The following is a 27,788-nucleotide window of genomic DNA, read 5'->3' as shown; positions in this document are numbered from 1 at the left end:
GAGCATCCGGAGGAAACCCACGCGGAACAAATGCCAACTCCACACAGAAAGGACCCGAACCGCCCCACCTGGGGATCGAACCCAGCACCTTCTTGCTGTGAGGCGACAGTGCTACCGACTTAGCCACCGTGCCGCCCACAGTGACACGTAAAACGATTCACGATTCGATTCAAAAGAAGATTCCTTGTTCGATCGGATCAGAAACAGTGCAGGGGGATTAATGCTCGATCTGGCATCCTGGTATACAGGCGCTGTGTTAAGTGGATGGTGCGGGACTGCAGTGTGAGCGGACGGGTCAGGGTGGGCGGGTTCGATCCCGGCACTCTGTAATCCTGTACTGCGCCGTGGAGCGCCAAGAACACGGAGCCACCGCGACCCGCACCAACAGCACCACAGGATCTGTGCGTTATCGTGGTTACTTTATTACCGCAGAGGAGCGGTGTGTGTGCGCGCGTGTGTGTGTGTGTGCGGGTTGTTGATGTTGCGCTTCTATAACGGTTCATGAGCTCGGATTGAACTTGAACCCTTTAAACGCGGAAAGACGCGGCGGCCGCTGCGGAATTACTGCACCGGTTCCAAAATTACTGGGACATTCGGACACACAGAGCGGTAGGTTGTGTCTTTAATAACTGGACTGTTTTTATTCTGCTTTATTGTAAGGGGTTGGTTGAACTACGGTGCGCCAAGTGGGCCAAAATCGGTCCAATAGATTGCAAAAGGCGCAACTGCACAGAAATAGCACAGTTGCGCAAATTCAGCACCGAGACGCACCTCCTGGTGCGTTAAATCTGCAAACAATCAAATATTAATGAAAAATGTGTAAAATAGCCTACCTTACACTACAGTATCTAATGTTTTGATGTTGGGTCCAGGCTGGCAACAGGAATACAACTAGAAACAACAACAATAACATTAAACAGATCTTAATGTACGTTATAATGAATTAGACGTATAGAAGTGTAATTACAAGTATAATATACATCTATTTTTCACATGGCTCATGGAATTACTCACATATTAAAGTTAGTTGTTGTTAAATGAGACAGAACCCACTTAGTTTAATTTATTTAGTTTAATATTAAGCTAGTTATCAGTTCGCATAAACGGCCCAGGTTCAACAGTTCCAATGTTAAGTGAATCTACTTGCAAGTGCATTGTGCACCATGTATCATTGTGTTAGTACTTTAGTATAAGTACAGTATGAGTGAAGTTGGCTGATGAGCTGTTTAACAAGCACTTTCTCATGCTGTCCTGACTTTTTTTGGATTTTCACTCTTATTTGCCGTAAGCTTCTTGTTCACAGCAGATCTGACAATTCAGACTAAGTCTCTCAGAATTTGGTGTTTCCTGGGTACCAGACCTTGGCACATAGACTACTGTTTCATGTACTTTGTACTTATGGACAGTTGTTTGCATAGAAAAGGCTTTCCGATTTGGTAAAATTCTATAATCCACTTTCTGAGATCTATATATGACTTATTTGGGCACAGAGAAGTCACCTGTTATCAATTATACTCGATAATAAGGAACTAGGAGGTCATGCCACAGTGGGGCGGCACAGTGGCTAAGTGGGTAGCACTGTCGCATCACAGCAAGAAGGTCCTGGGTTCGATCCCTAGGTGGGGCGGTCCGGGTCCTTTCTGTGTGAAGTTTGCATGTTCTCCCCGTGTTCGCGTGGGTTTCCTCCGGTTTCCTCCCACAGTCCAAAAACATGCAAGTGAGGTGAATTGGAGATACAAAAATGTCCATGACTGTGTTTGATATAACCTTGTGAACTGATGAATCTTGTGTAATGAGTAACTACCGTTCCTGTCATGAATGTAACCAAAGTGTAAAACATGACTTTAAAATCCTAATAAACAAACAAACAAACATGCCACAGTGTGAAATAACAGAAGCTTTTACGCTGCTACTAATTATCATGCAGATCCTTGCGGATACCAATACATGCTTCATACAAGTGTGTGCAAACTTTTGATTTCAACTTTAGATGAATTCTGCACAAAACAAACTGACCCGCTACAGAGTCCCTGTTCTTGTGCAGCATTCTGCTCTGTTTAAATGAATTGGCCTTTTTTTGTCAGGTGGATTTTATTGATGCCTGTAATCGATTTTTTAGTGCAGCTTCCTCAAATGAAGCTAAAGAGTCTTTATTTTCAAAAAATAGAATTATTCACACATCGCTGTTGTACCACATTAATCTGTGGCCCTGAGAGAATTTTGAAAGTGTAGATTTTCCTCTGCACTGCAGCCTTCCGTTCATTGTTTCGAAAACAACACACAAGGTAGAAAAACACTATATGACCAAAAGTATGTGGACACCACCCCTAACAAGAAAGCTCAAGTGTTTGCTGAGTTTGAAGGTACAACAGGGACTTTCACACAGTCCTGAACACCTTTGGGATGAAATCACAAATGCTCTTTTGACTAAATAGGCACAGATTCCCACAGTCTCAATCCAAACACATCTTGAATATATTCTTAATGTAGCTGTTAGAAGACAAACCCACTTCCCAAAAAGTTGGAAGAGTTGGGATCTTGTGAAAAGAGAAGAATAGGTTGTAGGCACAACAGTGGTAGGGGATGCTCTATATTGATGCCCCTGGTTTATGGTGAGGTGTCCACACATTTTGGCCATATAGTGTATCTTAAATCTTTATTCTTGTGTGAATAGCTGAAACAATTGGAAAAAATATATATTATTACTGTGGCCGCTAGTTATGAGTTAAAGTTCATGTTTACTTGTTACTGCGTTCAGTTTGACTTCTCACTCCACCTAAGGCTCATATAATGTACAGTACGCTTACTTACATGTAATCTTCTTAAGGCTTTTTATAGTCAAATATAATACAGTATAATCAGAATAACATAAAATAATACATCATCACTGTTAAGTCTACACTACACTGTTTTTTAGTTTAACTGTGGATGGAAAGATTTTTAAAAAACATTTGGTTTGACGTAGTTCTTTAAAAGTCTGTCTTATTATTATTATTATTATGGACAGGGCCTAAAATTTATTCCCAGCTTTACCACACTCATCCCCAACCCAACCCTGTGCTGCATCACAAAAAGTATCTTAATAGTTCTGTAGCTAGTTCTTGGTTCTGGGTAGAATTGTTTCTGCATAAAGGTCTATTGTGTTTTGTTCGGTACACAATAAAGCCAATTTAATTCAATCTGCAGTACAGTACAATCAGGTCAGTAATGACTGAAATACACAAACATACAAACCTACAGTACAGTCCAGGAAACAAAACCATCCATTCCAATGCCATAGCTGTCAGGTCTAAACAGTTTTTTCCACCAGTATGTATTATGATGGATCAACAACTTTGACCTGCAAATTTGTCCGCAGCACATTAAAATGTTCCTACACCTCTAGCTTGCAGCAACATGTTTCTACTACAAAAGTCTCCAAGTCATCCTGTTCCCAAATCCTGCAGATTTAATTGTATAAATTGTGCCTAATCAGAAAGAGCTTTATTGTCATTATATGATTCATATAATTAAGATTGCAGAAGCTAAAACCTGGGTGCCTACAAACAGACCAACATTTATTTTAAATAAACAGATAAGATCAACATAAAAAAACAGACACGACAGTTATTGCACAAAAACAATGTGTGGATGTTGGCTGTTTAAGGTTTTTATAGACCAGGGGAGGAAAATGTGCTTAAATCTGGAGGTACGAATGACCTGAAGCGCCGACCTGAGGGCATCAGGTCAAACTAATGAGAAGCAGGATGTGAGGGGTCTCTAAGGATGGAAGAGCATCAGCTAACCGAACCTAGTTCACCTTAATATACTGAACATGAGCATTTCTGTCACTGGGAAACGTACAACAATGGTTCTGTAGATCATTAAAGTGCCTAAATGATGTTCTGTGGTGCTGAAGTTTTGATCAAGTGTCATGTGATCCTGTATACTGCACTTTCTAAATCTGATCTTCTGCTGTGTTTAATGAGAGTTTCCAGTAGTTGTGCTGTTTCTGTGCTGTACAGTGGCTCAGCAGTGTAAGAGTTAAAGTACTTTGGCACTTTAGCAGCGCTGCAGGATTTCTGATGGACAGCACAAGCTTATCCAGCACTGTAAACCCAACTGTCAGCACTGCAATCTCACCCCGGGTTGCCAGATATTACTCCAGATCAGCTCCTCCCACAACTATATCTCCGTTTGCTTATTGGGTTTGACTGTATGTGTTCTACATGTTAAATAACACACGTGGTCAATGTAAACAAACAAGCTGGTGCAGTTTCAAATCACGTGATACATGTTTGTCGCAGGAGGTGATGACATAAAACAATCGATTGGTAAAAATTGAAACATCGGAATCTGGCAACCCAGCACTCTGCAGCGTATCTTCGCTTGATCATGCGCAGAACGAGCACATGAGGAGATTTGTGTGAAAGCAGCGCTGCAAAATCTGAATCGATTGTGTTAATAATAATAATAATAATAATAATAATAATAATAATAAATGTACTGTATTTACAGACATTTCTATCCAAAGCGACCTACTGCAGTGACTGAATACAACGCAAGCAATTGAGAGTTATGGGTCTTGCTCATGTTCTCAACAGCTTATTGGTGGGGCTTGAACCTGTGACCTTTTGATCGTTAGTATAGTACCTTAACCACCAAGCTACATGCAAGCAAATGAGGGTTATTTGTCTAGGGGCCCAACAGTGGTAATTTGGTTGTGGTGCCTGAACCAGTTACCTTCTGATCACTCGGTGGGTGGTACTGTGGCCTCACAGCAAGAAGGTCCTGGGTTCGATTCCCAGGTGGAGCGCTCTGGGTCCTTCCTGTGTGGAGATTGCATGTTCTCCCCGTGTCCATGTGGGTTTCTTCCGGGTGCTCAGGGTGTGTGTATGTGTTTGCCCTGTGATGGACTGGTGACCTGTCCAAAGCGTTTCCTACTTTTTGCCCGGTGAATTGTACCCACTGTGACCCTGAATGGGATAAAGCGGAGACAAAACAGACAATGAATGAATGAGTAATAACAACAACAACAACAGTAATAGACATAATGGTTGTTTTTGGTAGTGGTGCAACAACAACAATAATAATAACAACAAGAATATTAATAATGGTCAGTATAAAATGGTTATAATTAGTTTTTCATGCTGGTGTAGTTTGCAGTGGGTCAGGTACCACCTGAAAACACTGGCGCAAGGCAGGAATTAAATAGACTAACTGACCAGGGTAACAAACAACAGGTGAGATTCATTAAAGGGCAGTGATAGCTCAGTGGTTAAAGTACTGGACTAGTAAACAGAAGGTTGCCGGTTTAAGCCTAGTCGCCACTGTTGGGTCCCTGAGCAAGGCCCTTAACCCTCAATTGCTCATCGTGTTCAGCTCATTGTGCAAGTCGCTTTGGATAAAAGCGTCTGCTAAATGCTGAAAATGTAAATGTACCAAGCATGCTGGCTATAAGCAAGAACAAAATCGATATAGTCTATAATAAAAGGAAGGACAACAAAAAACTTTAGTTTTCATTTTCTTTCGTAATGAGTCGTGCAAGACATACAATAATTACCTAATATTGAGATAAAAATCTAAATTAAGCCCTAAAAGTGTGAGGAACTGTGAGCACGCCGTGTTCTTGATGCAGTCTCACTAAAGGTTACTGAAAGTGCTGCCACATGTGATTAGATCCAGCACTTCTGCGCCTGTGGTGCCCGCCATGATCGTGCCATGCTCATGGCCGTGTTCCAGAGTATGATTTTAACGTTAACGTACTGCGACAGCGCAGCAACCGGGTTCTGCAACCCCTCCACTAAATCTTTACCACTGCTGTATCTGTTCCACTTTAGTAATCCTTCTCTTTATCCAAAACAGAAGCATTATTAGTGAAATAGTAGTAGATAATAGTAGTATTAAATAATAAACATACTGTGTTCCTTTAAATTTAATAACGTTTAGTTAATTATTTCAGACAAAAGCCCTTGTAGAGTGTACGAAGCTTGTAGAGTCAAATCCAAAAGGACTTACACCTGTGATTGCTGCCAAAGGGGCTTTTATAAAATACTAGATACAGTATCTAAATACTTTTGTGAATAACAATGGAACTCATAACATTCACTGTCATTATGGTGATCGATACATGTAAACCATTTAACTAAACTCATTAATTTAAATGGTTGTCTACATACTTTTGGCCACATTGTGTATAATTAAACAGGAAGCAGAAAGATTCCTAATTAACATTGAAAGTGAACTCCGGTGCTAAAGGAGAGTGTGATGCAGTGTTTGGATCTGGCTGTTCCTCTCCTCGAAAGCTGAACCAGCATAAACGTCCAGCCTCACTGCGAATGTTTTATTGCCTATTGATCCCGAGGGCCTGAATGATGAAAAGCAAAACTGCGGAGTGGCCAAAAGGGATTTGGCATGAGCATGACTCTGGAAATTGTCCTTTGAGCAGCAGTATCAGTTGATCTGTGCAGTATGAGTAGCACGGCTTGGGCAGCACGATTGTTGTCGTCTCTATGTTGATTTTATTTTTCATGCTCTATCTCACTCTATTCTGTCCTTTATTGTAGGTCATCGCTTGCAACAAAGGCTGTTGAGACCTTGCTGCGGGTGCCTCGCGTCTCGCTGATTGCCCTTTGCTGACCGCATCAGGAATACCCCGGAGAGTAATTGATTCGTTCTACCGTCTGTGCTTTCTCTCATGTCAGTGTCATGATTTTTACACAGAACAACCATCATCCGTGCCGGATCTGCGAAGGAATACTTTGTGACCCGTGGCTAGCCTCTGCATGGGGATAGGAGATCTCTCATCCCAATGGTGTCTGGACAAATTGTGGAAGCCATTAAAACTGTTCCAGTTCTTTCTTGCCAGGGTGGGCAGTACGAATTTTGGGCCCCTTGACTGGTTAACACACTGGATACCCTTCCCTGGACAATTTTTGTTCTTTAGGGTCCACTTGGATCTTTTGTCTACTCAGGGCCTGTGGAGTCCCAAACGTCCTCTGCATTACAGAGCTTAAAGGAATTACCTGGTTAATGCACTGGCCAGGGGACGACTTTTGGTCTCTTGGTCATTTTTTGTTCCCAAGGGTCCCCCTGGGCCTGCCGTCTACTCAGGGCCCTTACAGTCACCTCAGCATTTTGTAGCTTTGAGTCTAATTCGGTCCTACTCCAGAGCATTTCAAGACTCCCTGGTTAATGCACTGGACAGGGGTTATTCTTGTTCACACACTGCGCAAGATGGACAAATCTTCTTGTCAGTTTCTAAATTAGTGACTTTTGAGAGTAGGACTCGTGCTCCATGGCATGGGTCAAGCTCTTCAGGAAGCCAGGGAGTGGTGGCTATGGTACAGGGGGCCCTGGCACAGGGGGATATGCCGGCTCAGGCTTGGGGAAGTCCTACCAGGCAGGCAGCATGCTGTCACTGGCACTGACCAAGGGCCTTCTTAATGAACCCGGCCAGAACAGTTGCTTCCTCAACAGCGCAGTGCAGGTAAGTGACCATGGATTGTGGATCAAGACTTAAGTAAACAATTTTACTGCTTGGCAACATGTAACCTACTTGTGGTCACCAGCCTAATGTTGGCTCTGCACCACCAGGAATCCCAGGCAGTAGTATCTACTTGGCCAGGCCTCTAAACAGGCCCAATTTGCTGCGTCTGAGAGAGGACGGTCGACTGGGGTTTATTGCTGCACAAGTGTTGGACGAGAAGCCCTAGCTAGAGATTGACTGTCCAGTTTATTTCGAAGGTCTTCACTTGTGTTGATGTCATTGCAGACCACTAAAGTTCCTTTACATTAACCTTGCTTTGTGTGCAGTGACTAAATCATCATAAATATACATAATTTGGCCAAAAAATGCTGATTGACCACATTAAATAAAAAAAGCATGAAGCCTGTTGATGACCATTGTTCATGATCAGATGTCAAGCCATGTTTGGCCATAAAGTGTATGATTACGCTACCCTTCAAACACAACTCTTCTTGTTGAGTTCTTGTTGAGATGTTGCTAACATGAGTAGGGTATGATGGAAATGATGCTAACATTGCTAACTATAAATCTTTCGTGCCGGTAGGTTCTCTGGCAGCTGGACATCTTCAGGAGGAGTCTGAGACAACTGTCCGCTCACTTCTGTCTCGGTGACGCCTGCATCTTCTGTGCTTTAAAGGTAAACAATCAATTTTGAAGGTAAAATCGTAGTCATAGACATTTCCTCTCTGTATGAATAAAATCTTTACCTTCTCTCTTGCCGCAGAGCATCTTTAGTCAGTTCCAGCAGAGCCGAGAGCGGGTGTTGCCGTCAGATACGCTGCGGCATGCGCTGGCTGAGACGTTTAAAGACGAGCAGCGCTTCCAGCTGGGCCTGATGGACGACGCTGCCGAATGCTTTGTACGTCACTCGCCGTTAAACTCACCGGCTCGACTGCAAATCGTGTCTGTCACATGATCAAAATGTCCAGTTTTGTCCTTATTTGTGTGTTCGTTTTTACACAAGAGTACAAGGTTAATGCGAATCATCAACCTCAGTTCCAGAAAAGTAACAGTAAAAGTAAAACAGTAACACTGCAATTTGATGTTCCAAAAAGTTGGACAGGAGCATGCTCATCACTGTTCTATCAGCTTCTTTATAATGAGACCTAATAATAATTTGGAATCCGATTGGTCCCGTTTTAAACATGCTTCACAATGCACCACATTTTTATCTTTTTTTAGGAGACTGCAGGCAGGCCAGTCTATCACCCGATAGCACACTCTGCTTATGCAGCCATGTTATTGTAACACAGGTTGAAAGTGTCTTGGCAGCATCAGTGTCCCTAAAAACACATCATCTAGACAACAGCATACGTTATACCGGTCTGGACTGCAGACAGGCCAGTCTATCACTCGATAGCATGCTGTGATTATGTAACCATGTTATTGTAACATATAGAAAGGAACAGTGTCCCTAAAACATCATCAGAGAAAAATAATAATACTTAAATAAACAAATTTTAACAGGCACATAAACACAAAATGAACTTTTACATGAACGCCCCCCTTTGTGAAGGCTTTACGTTTTACCTTGTAAACAACAGTGGGACCAGATTGCCACCAATTCATTAATTAAGTACATTTTGTTTGGTGTTTTGTTTTGATGTGTTGATTGTGTTGCCTGGGTCGTGGTAAAAATCCTGGACAAAGAGGAAAAAAACCCTGATCTAGAGGGCAGCATATGTTGTTCTTTGGATCTGGGAACACAACTGTCAACTCGTCAGACCACAAGACAGTTTGCCACTGTGCTGTAGTTCATTTAGTTAATTTGAGCCCAGACTAGTCAGTGGCAAACTTGCATTTATTAACACGTGACTTTCAAGGTGCAAAGTACAGATTTGTGGTCTGTTTATGCACGCAGCGGCCGGCGACGTTTATTGGCAACGTTTTTTCAAAGTGTTTCTGAGTCTGTGTGTTTTTTTTATGCTGTGTTCTCTGAGGGATTAACAATCAAAGGCATTCAGTAGGGTTTTTCGACCTTGCCCTAAATTGAATGAGAGTCCTTATTCTCAGATACTCTAAATCTTTTGATGGTATTATGCACTGTAGAGGGTGAAATATCTAGAATTAACTAGAATTCTTGCAACCAATCGTTGCTGATAAAGGACCGGCCACATTCTGGCTTTTCACAGTGTTCATATTCTTAAAATGCCTCTTTGTCCCAACTGTTTTGAAAAGTGATGCAGACATCAAATTCAAAATGAGTGAATATTTACAAAAACAATAAAGTTAATACAGGTCAGACTGGATATACAAGCCACCCACTATACTAACCTTTGTGGAATAAGGCTTGTATCTGAATTATTTCAGTGCAGGGTCAGTATAAACTGAGATGTGGTTTTATAAGTGACCAGAACTGTAAAAAGGAATAAGAAGCTTTTAATTGTGAGCCGTTCTGTTGCCAGCGTTTGCCTCTGGTGACTGCACCACCCGAGCGCACAATCAATCAGTGATTCATTCATCCATTAATAATGAACTGATTCTTCATCTGGATCTTTTTTGCAGGAGAACATCCTGGCAAGGATTCACCTGCACTTGGTGTCCGACTCATCTGAAGTCTGTACCTCCAAATCCTGCATCACGCACCAGAAGTTTGCCATGACTCTCTATGAGCAGGTATATTAACAACTGCAGTTCAAAACCTCCCCGGTCTCCAGATCAGAATCCACTAGAGTAGTGGTTCTCAACCAGGGGGCACAGTGAGCATTTAATTAAGAGTAAAGAAAGAGTAAAAAGAGTAAAGAAAGAATCGCACATGATGGGATTGGAAAATCAGAAGGCTAATGATATACGGGAGATTTCTTGTGATGTCATACATCTGTTTTAAACTGCCTGTAGCCGACGTTGGGACACAAAAGAGCAAAGGTCAATGAACATTGGCTCCAAACAATTCAGATTCAGTTGATGATGCAGATCCCACTGAAGCAGACCAAGATGAAGAAGCTCCTACCACCGATTCACCAAAATAAAACCAACTACATCAACCAATATCAGGAAATACCAAATGTTTACCTTCATCACAGATTCACTGAATTTCCCCATGAGCAAGAACACAAAACCTCTTGTCTTCCTTGCTGAACGTGTACGAATAACATGACAATCCATGTCAAGGGGTCCCAGAATTTTTATTTTTTAACTCAAAGGGGTCTAAGAGAAGAAAGGTTTGAGAGGCGCTGCACTAGATTATCTTTGGGATGATTGAATGATGTTATTTAATCACGTCAACATGGACCAAAACCTGAAGGAAACATCTTAACACCTCATGGAGTTTTACTCAGTATCGTGTTTCTAATAAAGTGATCGATGAGTGAACATATTGCCAAAAGTAAGGTAGACACCCACACAGGAATTCTTAAATGATGTTATCCATTAAATAAACGATATACTGTCCACTTTGTGGCTGGAGTTTAGGGAAGGAAGGGTATGTGCTGTTTGCTGGTGTGGAGGAACTCCACTGAGCTTCACACACTTACAGCTGCATTTTAAATATGTAGGTTTATTAAAAATAAAAATGATTATTATTAATAATTGGATCAGTAGCTTTGTGCTGTTATCTATATGAAGTTTAAATCCTGCAGTGAATCAGTGTATCAGCGCTGACTGTTCTCTCCTTACTCCACAGTTTGTGTGTCGGAGCTGTGGTGCGTCGTCGGACCCTCTGCCCTTCACCGAACTGGTGCACTACGTCTCCACCACGGCCCTCTGGTGAGCCATCTTTAATCATTTATCATTTATCATCACCCTCCACAGTGCCGTCCATTATTATCATCACCCGCTATCACCCACCACTACTACCCACCATCGTCGGATCAATGATCTGCCAGCTAAACTGCTTTACCATCATCCACCATCATCTACTGTCCATCATCACCCACCATCATCCACTGTCAATCATCACCCACCATCATCTACTGTCCATCATCACCCATCATCCACTGTCCATCATCACCCACCATCATCTACTGTCCATCATCACCCATCATCATCCACTGTCAATCATCACCCACCATCATCTACTGTCCATCATCACCCACCATCATCCACTGTCCTCCATCATCACCCATCATCATCCACTGTCCTCTATCATCACCCATCATCATCCACTGTCCATCATCACCCACCATCATCTACTGTCCATCATCACCCATCATCCACTGTCCATCATCACCCACCATCATCTACTGTCCATCATCACCCACCATCATCCACTGTCCTCTATCATCACCCATCATCATCCACTGTCCATCATCACCCACCATCATCTACTGTCCATCATCACCCATCATCATCATCCAGTCCTCTATCATCACCCACCATCATCCACTGTCCTCCATCATCACCCATCATCATCCACTGTCCTCTATCATCACCCACCATCATCCACTGTCAATCATCACCCACCATCATCTACTGTCCATCATCACCCATCATCCACTGTCCATCATCACCCACCATCATCTACTGTCCATCATCACCCATCATCCACTGTCCATCATCACCCACCATCATCTACTGTCCATCATCACCCACCATCATCCACTGTCCTCCATCATCACCCATCATCATCCACTGTCAATCATCACCCATCATCCACTGTCCATTATCACCCATCATCATCCACTGTCCTCTATCATCACCCACCATCATCCACTGTCAATCATCACCCATCATCCACTGTCCATCATCACCCACCATCATCTACTGTCCTTTATCATCACTCACAATCATCTACTGTCCTCTATCATCACCCACCATCATCCACTGTTCTTTATCATCACCCACCATCATCCAGTCCTCTATCATCACCCATCATCATCCACTGTCAATCATCACCCACCATCATCTACTGTCCATCATCACCCATCATCATCCACTGTCCTCTATCATCACCGATCATCATCCACTGTCCTCCATCATCACCCATCATCATCCACTGTCCTCCATCATCACCCATCATCATCCACTGTCCTCCATCATCACCCATCATCATCCACTGTCCTCCATCATCACCCATCATCATCCACTGTCCTCCATCATCACCCATCATCATCCACTGTCCTCTATCATCACCGATCATCATCCACTGTCCTCTATCATCACCGATCATCATCCACTGTCCTCTATCATCACCCACCATCATCCACTGTCCTCCATCATCACCCATCATCATCCACTGTCCTCCATCATCACCCATCATCATCCACTGTCCTCTATCATCACCCATCATCATCCACTGTCCTCTATCATCACCCACCATCATCCACTGTCCTCTATCATCACCCATCATCATCCACTGTCCTCTATCATCACCCACCATCATCCACTGTCCTCTATCATCACCCACCATCATCCACTGTCCTCCATCATCACCCATCATCATTCACTGTCCTCCATCATCACCCATCATCATCCACTGTCCTCTATCATCACCCACCATCATCCACTGTCCTCTATCATCACCCACCATCATCCACTGTCCTCCATCATCACCCATCATCATCCACTGTCCTCCATCATCACCCATCATCATCCACTGTCCTCTATCATCACCGATCATCATCCACTGTCCTCTATCATCACCCACCATCATCCACTGTCCTCTATCATCACCCACCATCATCCACTGTCCTCCATCATCACCCATCATCATCCACTGTCCTCCATCATCACCCATCATCATCCACTGTCCTCTATCATCACCCACCATCATCCACTGTCAATCATCACCCATCATCCACTGTCCATCATCACCCACCATTATCTACTGTCCTCCATCATCACCCATCATCATCCACTGTCCTTCATGCTGTGAACATGCAAACTCCAAGCATGCAAACTTGGACTGATTTAAGTGTTTGGGTTCTATTCTCACTTCCAGTCACTGTCTGTGAGGAGTTTTGTATGTTCTTTTTGTTTCTGTGTGGGCTTTGACTGAGAACTCGTTTCATCCAAACTTCCAAAAACATGTCAGTGTTTACTGAGGCAGCAATTAACACGTTGTGTTTTTGGTGTTTTAGCCAACAGGTTGAGCGGGTGTTGGAGAGGACCGACAGACTGCGCTCCGACATGTTTGGTGAACTGCTGCAGGCGGCAAACACCATTGGAGACCTCCGCAACTGCCCCGTGTGTCTTCTATTTCTTACTTCTTCTTAATTATTTATTTACAAAACCTTCTTAGCTCAAGCAAAAATCAGTTTTTTACTCAGATGTGAAAAACAAATACAATATTCGGTCAAAATTATGTGGACAGCTGACCATGACTGTTGGATATGGTCCTGGTAATTTGATGAGGATGAAAGTATAGAGATAGGGGTAGTTCTTTAGTAGTTCCTTGGGAATCAAAAAAATACCAGACACATAAAACATTATTAAATACGAGTGGACTAATGTGTCATGTTAATTGTACAGTATAAACACAGACTGTACATCACGTTTACATTAACACTACCACACCAGTGCTTGATTAAGTTATTTAAGTGTTGAAAGAGCTGCTGGATGATGACGGTGTCGTGTATACAGCACCAGCGTGTTAATGCCTGAGTGCTGAATCAGCGCCGGGCACTGCAGGGTCTTTGTGCCAGTGATGATATAACAGTGGGTCATGTGATGTGGGGCTATATTTACTGTAGCGCTCCGGGGTGGAACATGTGCTCCTCAACATCACATTTACCAACCATGGGTTTTATAGCTTACTTCAACAGTAGCATTAAAATACAGCTGGGAAATTCTATACGGTTCTATACTATATTATAGTTAAACTCAAACATTACCCCAAATTTCACTATATACGTATAACATTATATACTGTACTCATTTATTACACTAGCAATTATATACTGTATGTATTTATTATATGACACTGTATTATTATCATATAACATAATATACTGTACTATATTCTGTTAAATTATATAACATTATATACTATACTTTTTATTTTATTATTACATGCTTTGAAATGACTAAATATTATATTTTAATGGGGCGGGTTGGGCCTTGTTATAGTGGCATTGGATAAAACCTCGTACCAGCAAGAATTAAGGATGAGCGGCATCCAAAAAGAGGAATAACTTTTTATAAGAGGTGGCCAAAATAACTGGATCTATCAAAAGTAAACCAAAAAATATCACTTGGCGGAGATAGTGGACAGAAAAGAGATAGAATCAGAATGAGAACTGGCACAATTGGGCCAGCTACTCAGTCCACCGACATGAGACAGTCGAGAAAATAGAGAGAAGGAATTTAGTACAAACTGAGAGTGGTTCTCATGTTGTTCTGTGTAACATTTGCTTATTATTTCCCTCCTCTAGAGTAACTGTGGGCAGAGCATCAAAATTCGACGGGTGCTGATGAACTGTCCCGAGATCGTCACCATTGGCTTCGTGTGGGACGCCGAACAGTCGGATCTAACCGAGGACGTGATCTGCTCTCTCGGTCCACATCTCAACCTGTCGGGGGTACGACACAACAAGATTCCACCCTGTCCTAAAATTACACTGCAGACGGTAGAATTAAATACATAACAATAAAATCCAAATCCAAATTTGGTTTCTAAATAACTCATTAATAATGCACAAATATTTTAAAATCTGTTTCAGTATAACAACATTTCACTCAAATCCAATTTTAATTTCCATTTATTTGTATCTATTTTTTATTTTTGTAATGCACCCCTTAGCTATCTTTCCTTTCATTTTTCCAGCTTTTCTATCGGGTTATGGATGAAAATGCCAAGAAACGTGATCTTCACCTGGTGGGCATGATCTGCTATGCCAGCCGTCATTACCTCGCCTTTGCTTACCACAGCAAGTCTTCCAAGTGGGTGTTTTTTGACGATGCCACAGTAAAAGAGGTGATGGCATGTTGTTAATGTTAAGTTATTAATTGAAGGTGTTAATTAGTAATCAGTAAAAATCCCCCTTCTGCTTGAGTAAAACATACTTTGTGTTGTTGTCACTAGATCGGCTCCAAGTGGAAGGACGTGGCGTCCAAGTGCATCCGGGGCCATTTCCAGCCGCTCCTTCTGTTCTACGCGAACCCTGACGGCAGCGCAGTGTCCAACGAGGACGCCCCCCGACAAACCACCATGTGGTCCCAGTATAAAAGTGCCCTCAATGGAGAGGGTCCAGGTATCGCCGTTCAACTATTACAGCTGGTTTTAGTGTTTCAGTGCAGTCCACTATTTTTTATATATATAAAAAAACAACTTGACAGTTGAGGTAATTTAAGAGATTCTGTACTGTTCCTGCGCTGTTCCTGTGCTGGTCCTGCGCTGGTCCTGGTCTCGTTCTGATCTTGATTGCTTTGGGATTCAGACCTGTCTTTGGAAGTACACATTGTAGACTCTTTTGGGTTTGGTTGGTAGGGTTCTTGGACCGGTCAATATCGCGTGCACACACACACCGTTGGTAAGTTGTGATGTTATGTTGTGTTTTCTGTGTGTGTTTGTAGGTGAGGCTTCACTCTCAGGGTCGAAGAGGTTGGACGTTGGTCGTGAAGCTCCAGCATCTCTGCGCAATAATCACACGTCTCATAAACACACCATGCAAACAGCCAACCGCTGTAAGAAACTCCCACTAAACACCAGTAACATGCACCAGAAATCACCAAACATCTACAGACACCCACATTACACCCTAATAATAATGTTGTGAATTAATTTAAAATTACTGAATCATTTCAATTCCTTGGTTTTAATATTGCTTACCGTCAACAAAAAGATCTAATTACTGAACTGACACACTTACACCAAAATAAAGAAGTTAAATTTGTCCTCCTTTTTACACATTTTTGCATTCGATTTCTCTTTCCACACATCATCTCTGGACCAGTCGTTTTTCTGATGCATCTTTTAACTTTTAAATACACTTCATTATATCGACAATAGTACGTGGACATCATGCTCGCTTATCGAGATTAGATGTTTCAGCCACACCCACTGCTGACTGTTATATAAAACAATTATATATGAATTAATTAAATTAGTTTCAACACTGTGGCTTTAGTTTAGGGAAGGCCCTTTCCAGTTCCATTATTACTGGGCCCGTGTGTGAACAGCAAGACTTTTATACACGTGGTTTATTAAGGTTTGTGGCTGCACGGAACCCTGACCTCAACCCCACTGGGATGAATCGGTCAGGAATCTGTATGTTGATTGTGAACAGGCTTTCTTGTGTAACATCATTGGGCACAAATTCCCACAGACACTCTCTGAAATCTTGTGGAAAGCCCTCGCAGACGAGTGAAGGGTGTTATAGTCGCAGGGCATTAATGCCAGTGAAGTAGGGCATTAATGCCAGTGACTGTAATTAATAATAATAATAATAATAATAATAATAATAATATATACATCAATACTATATAATTATATCAAATCTGCTCTCCACTAAAAATAATAAATAAATAAATAAAATAAATAAATAAATAAATGAGTGCAGTTTAATGTTTTCTAATCTAATAACCCAGTCAGACAGGATTAAATCTCACTGTGTTTTTGTAATTTTTAGTAAAAGTTCTTCCCGAGAGTCCGATCAGACAGCGAGACTCTGTACAGGGAGCAGAGAGGGCAAGAACCGAACGAGTTCATCGCAAATCAGAGCCACACCCACACAAAGGTACGACAAGAACTCACACGTTTTATTATTTAATATTAACAGCTAAAGGACTGAATAAACCAGCGCAGCTTCTACATTTTATTTAAATCTTTTTTACTATTAATATTATATTTATATTTCAGTTCTAAACAGGATAAATAATGGAATAAAATTATATTAAACAATACTGGTGATAGTGACTGATGTTAAGCATTGTTTGATTTTTATCAATATTTCAATACTACTAACAATAATACTACTAATATTATTACTACCACTAATATTAATACTACTAGTAATAATAATACCACTAACACTACTACAACTACTAACACTACTACTACTAACATTAATACTACTGCTAATAATACCACTAACACTACTACAACTATTAACACTACTACTACTACTAACATTAATACTACTGCTAATAATACCACTAACACTACTACAACTACTAACACTACTACTACTAACATTAATACTACTGCTAATAATACCACTAACACTACTACAACTATTAACACTACTACTACTACTAACATTAATACTACTGCTAATAATACCACTAACACTACTACAACTACTAACACTACTACTACTACTAACATTAATACTACTGCTAATAATACCACTAACACTACTACAACTACTAACATTAATACTACTGCTAATAATAATACCACTAACACTACTACAACTACTAACATTAATACTACTGCTAATAATAATACCACTAACACTACTACAACTACTAACATTAATACTACTGCTAATAATACCACTAACACTACTACAACTACTAACATTAATACTACTGCTAATAATAATACTACTAACACTACTACTACTACTAACATTAATACTACTGCTAATAATACCACTAACACTACTACAACTACTAACACTACTACTACTACTAACATTAATACTACTGCTAATAATACCACTAACACTACTACTAACACTACTACTAATATTAATACTACTACTAATACTTCTACTACTAATATTAATACTACTACTAACACTACAACTACTACTAATATAATACTACTACTACTACTAATATTAATACTACTACTACTACTAACATTAATACTACTACTAACTTTACTACTACTACTAATATTAATACCACTACTAACTTTACTACTACTACTAATATTAATACTACTACCAACTTTACTACTACTACTAATATTAATACCACTACTAACACTACTACTACTACTACTACTAATATTAATACTACTACTAACTTTACTACTACTACTAATATTAATACCACTACTAACTTTACTACTACTACTAATATTAATACTACTACCAACTTTACTATTACTACTAATATTAATACTACTACTACTAATATTAATACCACTACTAACTTTACTACTACTACTAATATTAATACTACTACCAACTTTACTACTACTACTAATATTAATACCACTACTAACTTTACTACTACTACTAATATTAATACCACTACTAACTTTACTACTACTACTAATATTAATACTACTACCAACTTTACTACTACTACTAATATTAATACTACTACTACTAATATTAATACTACTACTAACTTTACTACTACTACTAATATTAATACCACTTCTAACTTTACTACTACTAATATTAATACTACTATTTATTATTATTATTATTTACTACTAATTAATATTAATTAATGTAATATTAATACTACCACTAATATTAGTATTACTTCTACTACCAATAGTAATATTATTTCTAATATTTTGATCCTGTCTTCCTGTCTCAGTCTGTAAGAAGGTTGGTATTCCTCGTCCACATGGGTTTGACCATGAGCTTGTTGGACATCCTACTCCAATCTTCTTGGAAAAAAGAATTTAGAGTGTCTGTGAGAATTTGTATCTATTTAGTAGAAAGAACATTCATGAGGTCTGAAATGAATGTGAGACCAGAAGAGAAGACTCGTCCTAGTTCACTCCTAAAGTGTTCAGTGGGGTTGAGGTCAGGGCTCTGTACAGGCCAGCGGAGCTCCTACTCACCAAAATGTATCAAACCACGTTTATGTAAACCTCACTCTGCACAGGAACATGCTGGAACAGGAAAGGGCCTTCCCCAAAAAAAGAATTGTATATAATTAAGTCCAGGTATTTTAGCCACACCCACTGCTGACAGGTACATAAAATCAATCATTCTTCATTCTTTATTTTGAGTTGTTGGGTGCACTGTCCTCTACAGAAGGGCACTCTGAGAGCAGCGTTCACTTCGCCTCGTGGTTTTCGGCGCTGGCCCCCCTCCAAAACCACAGGGTACCATCTGTCTCCTCAGCTAGAGTCTGGCTTACAGCAAGTACAAATCTGAACAGAGAGAACTGAGCAAAAATCTCCTCGTTTATTTTTAAACCCACGGTAACGTTAGAGCTGCTTCTGCATCACGGACGGAATAACGGAGTAGCTCGGTGGAAGTGAAAGTGTGTGAACGTCTTCTGGGTTACGTTACAGTTACTGATTTTAGCATAGCTAACTTACTGGTCTTTTGAGCTACAAGTAAAGGACCGAGGAAGTTGACACGTTGGGAGGCTGTAAACTTTGAGTAGTGTTTCCTGTTCCATCATGAGATGGGGTTTAGGGTCTCTGTGCTTTAGGTGGAGCTGAAGCCGCTAGGACGCTAACCGTACCTTATAGTGATGGGTAAACAAAACATGACGTCAGGTGGACTTTACACTAACCCAGTTGTGTAATTTGCTCTTTATTTAGACACCACATACCCCAGATCCTCCTCCCCACCTGAGAACGGCCCGCGGTCCCACACGGACCCCAGACTGCAGCGAGCATCCCGTTCAGACCGCTCCTCCGTCCACCCGACCGCCGCCGGAGGCCCAGCCGGGAAGCCCAAACCATCATGGCGCCCTGTGCGCGAGGTCCTGAACGTGGACCGAGTTCTGAGTGACCTGGAGCGTCGCCGGCAGCACCAGCAGCAGCAGCAGCATCACGGCAGTCCGCGCTGCAATCGGCATCAGGAGAGGGCGCCGTCCGAGCGCAGGCCCAGAGGCCTGATGACCATCTACGAGGACGAGTCGAGGCCGGAGACGGAGAGCCGCAGTTCGCTGGAGTCTCGACGCGAGGCCACGCTCAGGGGCGAAGCGGTGGCGGCACCCAGAGCGGATCACTGGACCATCCAGAGGACCGAATCGGGCTACGAGAGCAGCGACAGGCTGAGCAGTGGCAGTACCAATGCCGACTCTCCAGGAGTGGATAACCTGGGGGGGAAGGAGATACGAGGCACCGAGGCTCAGCAGCTCAGGTAGAGATCATGTCAACCTGACTAATAATAATAATTATAATAATAATAATAAAACCACCGCAGTAGGACCAACACTGAGCAGATACTGGGTTGAGAATTTTCTACCGTCCATGTAATGCTCCGGTTAGTGTTGGTCCAGTGGTTTCCATTGCTGGACTGGTTAGAGGTGGTTGTCAGCATTTCTTTATTAAGTCTGTCCAGCTTTAAAGACTAAATACTGTCCTCTCTTGATTATACCGTAACGTTCTATATGTTTTTCTCAGGTCTCAAGTGCATCACGGTCGCGGTGAGTCCAAAACAGAAACCGCACACTCACCGCTGTGCCACAGTAAGTACTGGCTAAAGATCTTATCATAAATACATCTGTGCTTAATGCTGATGCTTTGATGTTTATGAGAACATCTGATCATCCAGACAAACTTATTCTTAGTGTAAGGTGACAGTTTGGTTTTCCTCCCGACCTTGGTAAAACACCACTGTTCCCTATAGTCCTTAATATGTGCAGCCAAAATGCCTTATTTATATAGGCACAGCTGTTAAATGTCATAAGAGAGGTGCTCTGGTGGTGCAGTGGTCTGATAAACTGGCACACCACTGCTGAGACAGCGACCCTGACCAGGATAAAGTGATTGAAAAAAATCAACTAAAAAAATTTTTTTGTTTTTGACCCCAACAGTTTGTTTTCAGAAAGAAACGTTACCTGCAGGTGTCTTTAAACTTTTGACCTCATAATCCTATCTACTAGGGCACCGTTCACACTTCTTCCCGGCCAGTTTTGTGCCCGCTGTGTTTGCTAATAGCTCCGAGCAGGAGGTGGTACTCTGATGCCAGTCCAGTTTTTTCTGGTACCCAGTATGAGACTGGTTCTGCTCCACTGAACTGGGACTGGAGTTAACGTCAGCATGTCTTGTAGCTCTGTGTGTATAAACAGACTGACCTCAGAAAGTCAAATATGAATAATTCGAGTGGACCTGAGGAGGGAACCCAAAATAAACCCTGACCTTTAAAGGTGGAGAACCACGTCTGTTACTGTGAACACTGTACGGCCAAAAGTATGCGGACGCCCCTTTTAATGAGATGTATAAAATAAAAAATGGATTACATAACTTACAGTATATGCTTCCAACAGTGTGGGGACTCCCCTTTCCTGTTTCAGTTTTTTTACACATGGACCTTTAGTAAATCAGAACCTGAATATTTTAGTACTGTGAGCAGTATTTACCACCACTAGCAGTTAAACCTGGGTTTGATCCGCTTGCTTTCTGTAAGGAGTTGCTCATGTTCTCCTAATATCTGCAGGGTTTTTTTTGAGTACTTCAGTTATCTTACACATTTTAAAACATTCAGAAGGTGGACTGGCTACTCCTGTGTGAGGTTGCCAGGTCTAGCAAAAACATCCAGCCCAAAGTCTGTTTTAAACACACCCATCCTTCAAGAGGCTAGAAATGACTTAACTACCAGTTTACTACTTTTAAATCGTCACTAAATCCTACCTTGTACTTGAATTTATTTTATATTTTATACCTTTGTGAAGCATTGTTTGCAATAATATTATCATTAATACCGTTCTACCGTTCCTGTCATGAATGTAACCAAAGTGTGTAAAGCATGATGGTAAAATCCTAATAAACAAACAAACACATTTGTACTTACTCTTTTCTGTTCCGTCCTCTCCTGTACTTTCTTCTCCCCTCAGGTCTTTCCATTCCCCAATGATTTCTGAGTAGAATATCAGGATACATGAGGAGCTGTGTTGAACTTTTGGACAGTCCTTCTCATCCTCATTTTATTGTATATTCAACTGTTTGCTATTTTCTGTTGTTTCATTCAGTCGTGACTCTTCAGGACTCCTTTCCAAACTCTTTGTTTTACTTTAGAGTTTTAATTAGGAGCTATTTACAGTCTTGGAGCTTTTTTGTTATCTCTTTCTTTCTTTTTTTTATTAATATTTTTTCCCCCAATTTTTATTCCCCAGTCTAGTCGTGCCCAATTACCCTTTACTGCTGACTGAGGACGCCTCTCAACTGATATACACCCCCTCCGGTACGCACAGTCAGTACAGACTGCATTTTTCACCTGCACGAGTCGAGTTCATATACTTGACGGGCACTGTGTACGGAGGGCCACACCCCCATCAGCATTATTCCTCAGCCCTGTGCAGGCGCCATCAGTCAGCCAGCAGGGGCCGCAGTCGTACCAGTTACGAGGACCTATGATCCGACTTTCTTACCCTCTAACCCTGAACAGCAGCCAATCGTTGTTCATGCTGCCGCCTAGCCCAGTCGGAGAGGCAGAGCTGAGATTCGATACGATGTATTCGAAACCCCAACTCTGGTGAGCTAGTGTACTTTACCGCTGCGCCACCTGAGCGGCCTTGTTATCTCTTTCTTATCCTTCTCAGCCAGTGCGGAGTAGATATGTGCAGTGAAGAGAGAGAGCATCCACGGTTTGGTGGTTCGAATATTTACCGACAGTCTTTAACTCATCAGCCATTTTAACACCCGCATCAGTATTCACTTTCACTGGACAATTTGTTTTAATTTTGTATTGTTTGTAATGACGGGACGGAGTAAATTTTAAAAGTAGCCCAATAACAAATGTAAATTAATAAATAAAAGTAAAATTAAAGTTTTCAAACAAACCCAATTTCGGCTTGAATGAATGTGCTGCTGCAGCCCTCTGCTGCTCATAATGGAGCACTACAGCACATTGAATTCATTCAGTCATTCATTAATTCATTGTCAGTTTTACCACCAATTTATCCTGTTCAGGGTCGCTGTGCGCCTGATTAATGGGGCGAAACTAAAGGCAGGAAACCCCCCAGACAGGTCGGCAGTCCATCGCAGACACACGCACTTATTTGTAGTAGTGCAACTGCATATCTTTAGACTTGAGGAAGGAAACTGGAGCACCCGGAGAGAACCCACATGGTTTTAGGGAGAACATGCAAACTCCACTCATGGAATCAAACCCAGGCACTTTTTGTTTTGCTGTACAACTGTATAGCATATCCAAATGTTTATACAATGATTTTTTGGGAAGATTCTTGTGTTTTATGGTATTTTTAGCTTAATAAACTACACATTTTTGTAGTTTCTGATTATAGTTCAGCTTTATGTAAGACTCTGATTTGTGTTTTATCTTTAGACAAGCATTTGTCGAAGATCCAGGGGAAAAATGATCACCTGCTGAAGAGCAGTCCAAGTTCAAGGTACCTGTCTACACCTTACTATTATGTTAAGAAAAACATAAAGAGTAGGACATAATAGCTCAGTGGTTAAGGTATTGGAACAATAATCAGAAGGCTGTCGATTCAAGCCCCACCACTGCCAGGTTGTCACTGTTGGACTCTTGAGCAAGGCCCGTAACCCTTGATTGCTTAGATTGCATACTGTCACAACTGTAAGTTGCATTGGATAAAAGAGTCTGCTAAATGCTGATAATGTAAATAAAGAGCATTTTGTGCTGTAGGTCAGTGGTCCCCAACCACCGGGCTGTGGACCGGTACTGGTCCGTGGGTCATATATTCCCGGGCCGGACAGAAAGAATAAATAATTAGAGATCGCTACAAGAGCAATTAAATTTCTGATACTCTTTGGGTGTTATTGTCTCCAATCACCACTAGGTGGGAGCAGCGTCTCGTTGCATCGAAAAAAGCTCAGCATTCACACTGATTTTCCATTCTATAGTTATTCTATTTTAAATCCTTCTGCTCCCGCCGGTCCGTGAAATTATATCTTATATGACACCGGTCCATGCTGCAAAAAGGTTTGGTTACTTTATTACTAAATATAAAAAAGCACAAAGATTTTAAATATTATAATTGTGGGCACTCGGGTGGCACAGCTGTCTAATGCGCTAACCCACCACCATGAGTTCTGAGTTTGTATTTCATCTGTGCTATCGACCAGCCCGGCACCCACACAGGCATTAGTGATGAGACTCCATTGCGGGCAGGTGAAAAGATGTGGCCAGCGATTGTGTGTGTGCGTCTGGGGAAGGGGGTTTGGAAATGAGGGTGATAGTTTTATTGTAATATACATTGTTTATAAGATGAATATTTACCAGCTAATTTATTATTATATTTAAACTTTCAGACGGACGCAGAGATATTCCTCCTCAGAGTGTAACAGCTCCGATGAGACGAGTAACGCCGCATCAGAACACGAGGACAGCGCCTACCGCTCCAGCACCAGCGAAACAGCAGCCGCCGATTCCCCTCTGACACCCCTGACCCCGCCCCCCGCACGACCCAAACACACCCAGCGGGTACCCGAGGGGCGCAGGGAGCTCCCTTTTCGGCCTCGACTCCTCCAGTCGTCTGATACCAAGTCCGGATCGGATCAGGAGCGCAGGGAGGACGGGCCGGGCGAGACGGACGAGGGCCGGGCGAGGGCCAGAGTGGCTCTGACCACCTATTTCACCGTAGATAACTGCATGACCGATGCATACAGACTGAAATATCATCACCAGAGACCGCTGGTACTCAGCATGGCACTGGCTCCCTCCGAGCATGCCAAAAACCGAGCTGATACAGGTTCTACCAACCCAAAACATTTACAAGAATGAATAATATATTCACTTATATGCACTATATGGACAAAAGTATTGGGACACCTCTTCTCATTATTAAAATCATGTGTTTCAGCCACAACAGTTGCTAACAGGTGTAATAAGTCAATTATGTAAAGAAAACTATGCATAGACAGTTTAGGGAAGGCCCTTTCCAGTTCCAGCATGACCCTGTCCACAAAGCAAGCTCTCTAAAGCTCTTATTTAAAGATTTAAAGAAACTCCAGCATCCTGCACAGAGCCCTGACCTCATCCCCACTCAACAGCTTTGGAATGAACTGGAACATTGACTGAGGCTTTCTTAATGAGCATCAGAGCCCAGTCATGTAAATGCTCTTTTGACTGAATGGGCACAAATTCCCACAGACATTCTTCTTGTAAGAGCGGCTGGTATTATAGCATAAAACATGACATAGAGATCACACTGTTTCAAGCTCATGGTCAGGTGTCCAAATACTTTTGGCCATATAGTTTATTTGTCCTCATTGAAACTTAGTTGCATTTCTAATCACACGTGTCTAAGGGCTAATAATCGACACTCATTTAAAGCTGCTGTTAATTATATTTATAATCAATTAAATACTTTTCTGTCTCCACCTGTTTATTCATAAGTCGCTTTTTCCTCTTTATTAAAATACAGTTAAAATCCATTTTGTATAATATACATTAAAAGTATATTAAAATATTTGTAAAATAATTGTTTATATTTTTTATATTTATGTTTTGTATTTATAGATTTTTTATTTATATTCACAAGTTAATATAATAATTAATTTTTATAATCTTTTCAGGCTCGAGCAGCAATAAATCCATCGCAAAGTGGCACCCAGTAACTCCCAAAGGACTGGATGAGCACGGATATCTGTGAAAGACTCGGTGAGCTACTTCTACACTGAAAATAAAACACGTCCATAATACAGTAAATTAGATCCATTAGATCCACTCGTCCATTATTAAATTCAATTCAATTCAGTTTTTGTTTTGTTAAAGTTTGCTTGAGTAAAACTACCCATACAGAAGATTCAATGCTATCATGTTGTTGATATTTGTGGCTTGGCCTCCTAATTCCTTCTTACTAATTAGATATAAGACACTGTAGTGCAGTGGGTAGCCTGTTGCCTCATAGCAAGAAGGTTTGATACCCCAAATTAAATAGTTTTAAGGCAGACAGTTCCAGGACTTAATGACTTGGTTTTTGTCCTGACAGTGCCGTGTAAGTTGTGGGCTCTAATAGATTCAGGTTTGTGCCTTTCCAAACTACATGCATGTCCAGTGTATTCAGTTTGCAATTTCGGACACCAATTGAGTCCTTGACACGTCTTTAGGATGCATTTGACCACAATTTGAAGTGCCCAAACCTAGGGTGTGAATACTTTTTTTTTTTGCATATTAAATCACTATTTGTAAACACTAATAACATTCCTACTTCATGATTATGCAGCGTAGTGACATGATGTGTGTGTATTGTGTTGTATTATGATACATGACCGTAGTATTAGCTCTTACCCACACAGAGTCATGGTGGCTGCAAGTTTTCATTCCAGCCATGCAGGAGCTTCACCTGATTCCACTAATCAATAGTGTGCAGACCAGGACCGACTGATTAAGCGAGTGGAATCAGGTGGAGCTCATTACTGATTCGTAAAGAAGCATGCAGCTACCGCGGCTCTTTGTGAACAAAAATAAGAACCACTGGTGTGCAAAATATTGACTTGTTTTACCGTGTTAAAGGTTGTTGGAAAATATGCAGATTGTAGCTGTGGCCAAAGAGTCCTGGAAAGGAATGGATCCCGGATTGCAAGAATGATTCACTGATCGTGAGGATGGATCCTGGATCATGAGAATTTATCTCGGATCATGAGAATGAATCTCGGATCATGAGAATGAATCTTGGATTGTGAGAATTTATCTCGGATGAAGAGAATGAATCTTGAATCGTAAGAACGAATCTCAGATCGTGAGAACAAATCTCGGATCATGAGGATGAGTCTCGGATCATGAGAAGGGCTTTTGGATTGCAGATGCTTGAATGGAATTCTGACTGGAATAACAGAAGCATTTATTCATCTCAAAAAGCCAGAATTTTGTTCAGATCAGGACTTTAAATATTCAGAGGTGTTAATGGAGTGCCTTCCCGCTAATTCTGTCATGCGGAATAGCAGCATGATGGTTCGTATGAGATGATTATTGTACAATGATGTCCTCTATATCTATTTTTGAAGATGTCTATGCATTCATTTTTATCCTTTGGTTAATAAACTTAATTTGAACGCTTGTGTACGATCTGAGTGTTTGTTTTACTGCTGAACTGGAAATCATTCATTCATTCATTCATATTAAGTATCTGTTTCATCTTCATGTCTCAGTGGTGCTATCAGCCTGACTGAGGAAGGGAAGGTCGGACAGGTATCCTCACTGTCTGGTTGAGTAGTGAAGGTACATGTACACCGATCAGCCATAACATTAAAACCACCTCCTTGTTTCTACACTCACTGTCCATTTTATCAGCTCCACTCACCATATAGAAGCACTTTGTAGTTCTACAATTACTGACTGTAGTCCATCTACATAAGTTTTATGGTCAGGACCACCACAGAGCAGGTATTATTTAGGTGGTGGATGATTCTCAGCACTGCAGTGACACTGACATGGTGGTGGTGTGTTAGTGTGTGTTGTGCTGGTATGAGTGGATCAGACACAGCAGCGCTGCTGGAGTTTTTAAATACCGTGTCCACTCACTGTCCACTCTATTAGACACTCCTACCTTGTTGGTCCACCTTGTAGATGTAAAGTCAGAGACGATCGCTCATCTATTG

The 27,788-nt window shown here is 41.4% G+C and overlaps 1 protein-coding gene across 2 annotated transcripts; it reads left to right on the top strand.

Annotated features, from left to right (window-relative positions):
• Positions 1–304: 304 nt before the first annotated feature.
• Positions 305–27,255, top strand: usp53b (ubiquitin specific peptidase 53b). 2 transcript variants are annotated; one of them, XM_063008741.1, is made up of 18 exons: positions 305–609; positions 6,546–7,468; positions 8,052–8,144; positions 8,232–8,366; positions 10,013–10,123; positions 11,130–11,212; positions 13,525–13,630; positions 14,818–14,964; positions 15,210–15,359; positions 15,468–15,636; positions 15,959–16,069; positions 17,014–17,121; positions 19,854–20,400; positions 20,664–20,728; positions 23,548–23,611; positions 24,498–24,937; positions 25,764–25,848; positions 26,704–27,255. In XM_063008741.1, the coding sequence occupies exons 2-17, from the start codon at positions 7,277–7,279 to the stop codon at positions 25,838–25,840; spliced, it is 2,598 nt and encodes an 865-aa protein (XP_062864811.1). In that variant the 5' UTR covers positions 305–609; positions 6,546–7,276; the 3' UTR covers positions 25,841–25,848; positions 26,704–27,255. The 2 variants fall into 2 exon arrangements, with proteins under 2 accessions (XP_062864811.1, XP_062864812.1); XM_063008742.1 differs by lacking the exon at positions 305–609 and having other exon boundaries at positions 6,230–7,468.
• Positions 27,256–27,788: the final 533 nt, after the last annotated feature.

Source organism: Trichomycterus rosablanca, chromosome 14, assembly GCF_030014385.1.
Source record: "Trichomycterus rosablanca isolate fTriRos1 chromosome 14, fTriRos1.hap1, whole genome shotgun sequence".
Lineage (NCBI taxonomy): Eukaryota > Metazoa > Chordata > Actinopteri > Siluriformes > Trichomycteridae > Trichomycterus > Trichomycterus rosablanca.
The sequence above is the reverse complement of the archived record's forward strand: the minus strand, read 5'-3'. Positions and strand labels throughout refer to the sequence as shown.

Excerpts from the sequence above, each read along its gene's own strand:
- usp53b (XM_063008741.1), top strand. The coding sequence starts at position 7,277 with ATGGCATGGGTCAAGCTCTTCAGGAAGCCAGGGAGTGGTGGCTATGGT. Across the intron at positions 8,367-10,012 it reads ACGACGCTGCCGAATGCTTT|GAGAACATCCTGGCAAGGAT; the intron begins GTACGTCACTCG and ends TCTTTTTTGCAG. Across the intron at positions 20,401-20,663 it reads ACCGAGGCTCAGCAGCTCAG|GTCTCAAGTGCATCACGGTC; the intron begins GTAGAGATCATG and ends TGTTTTTCTCAG.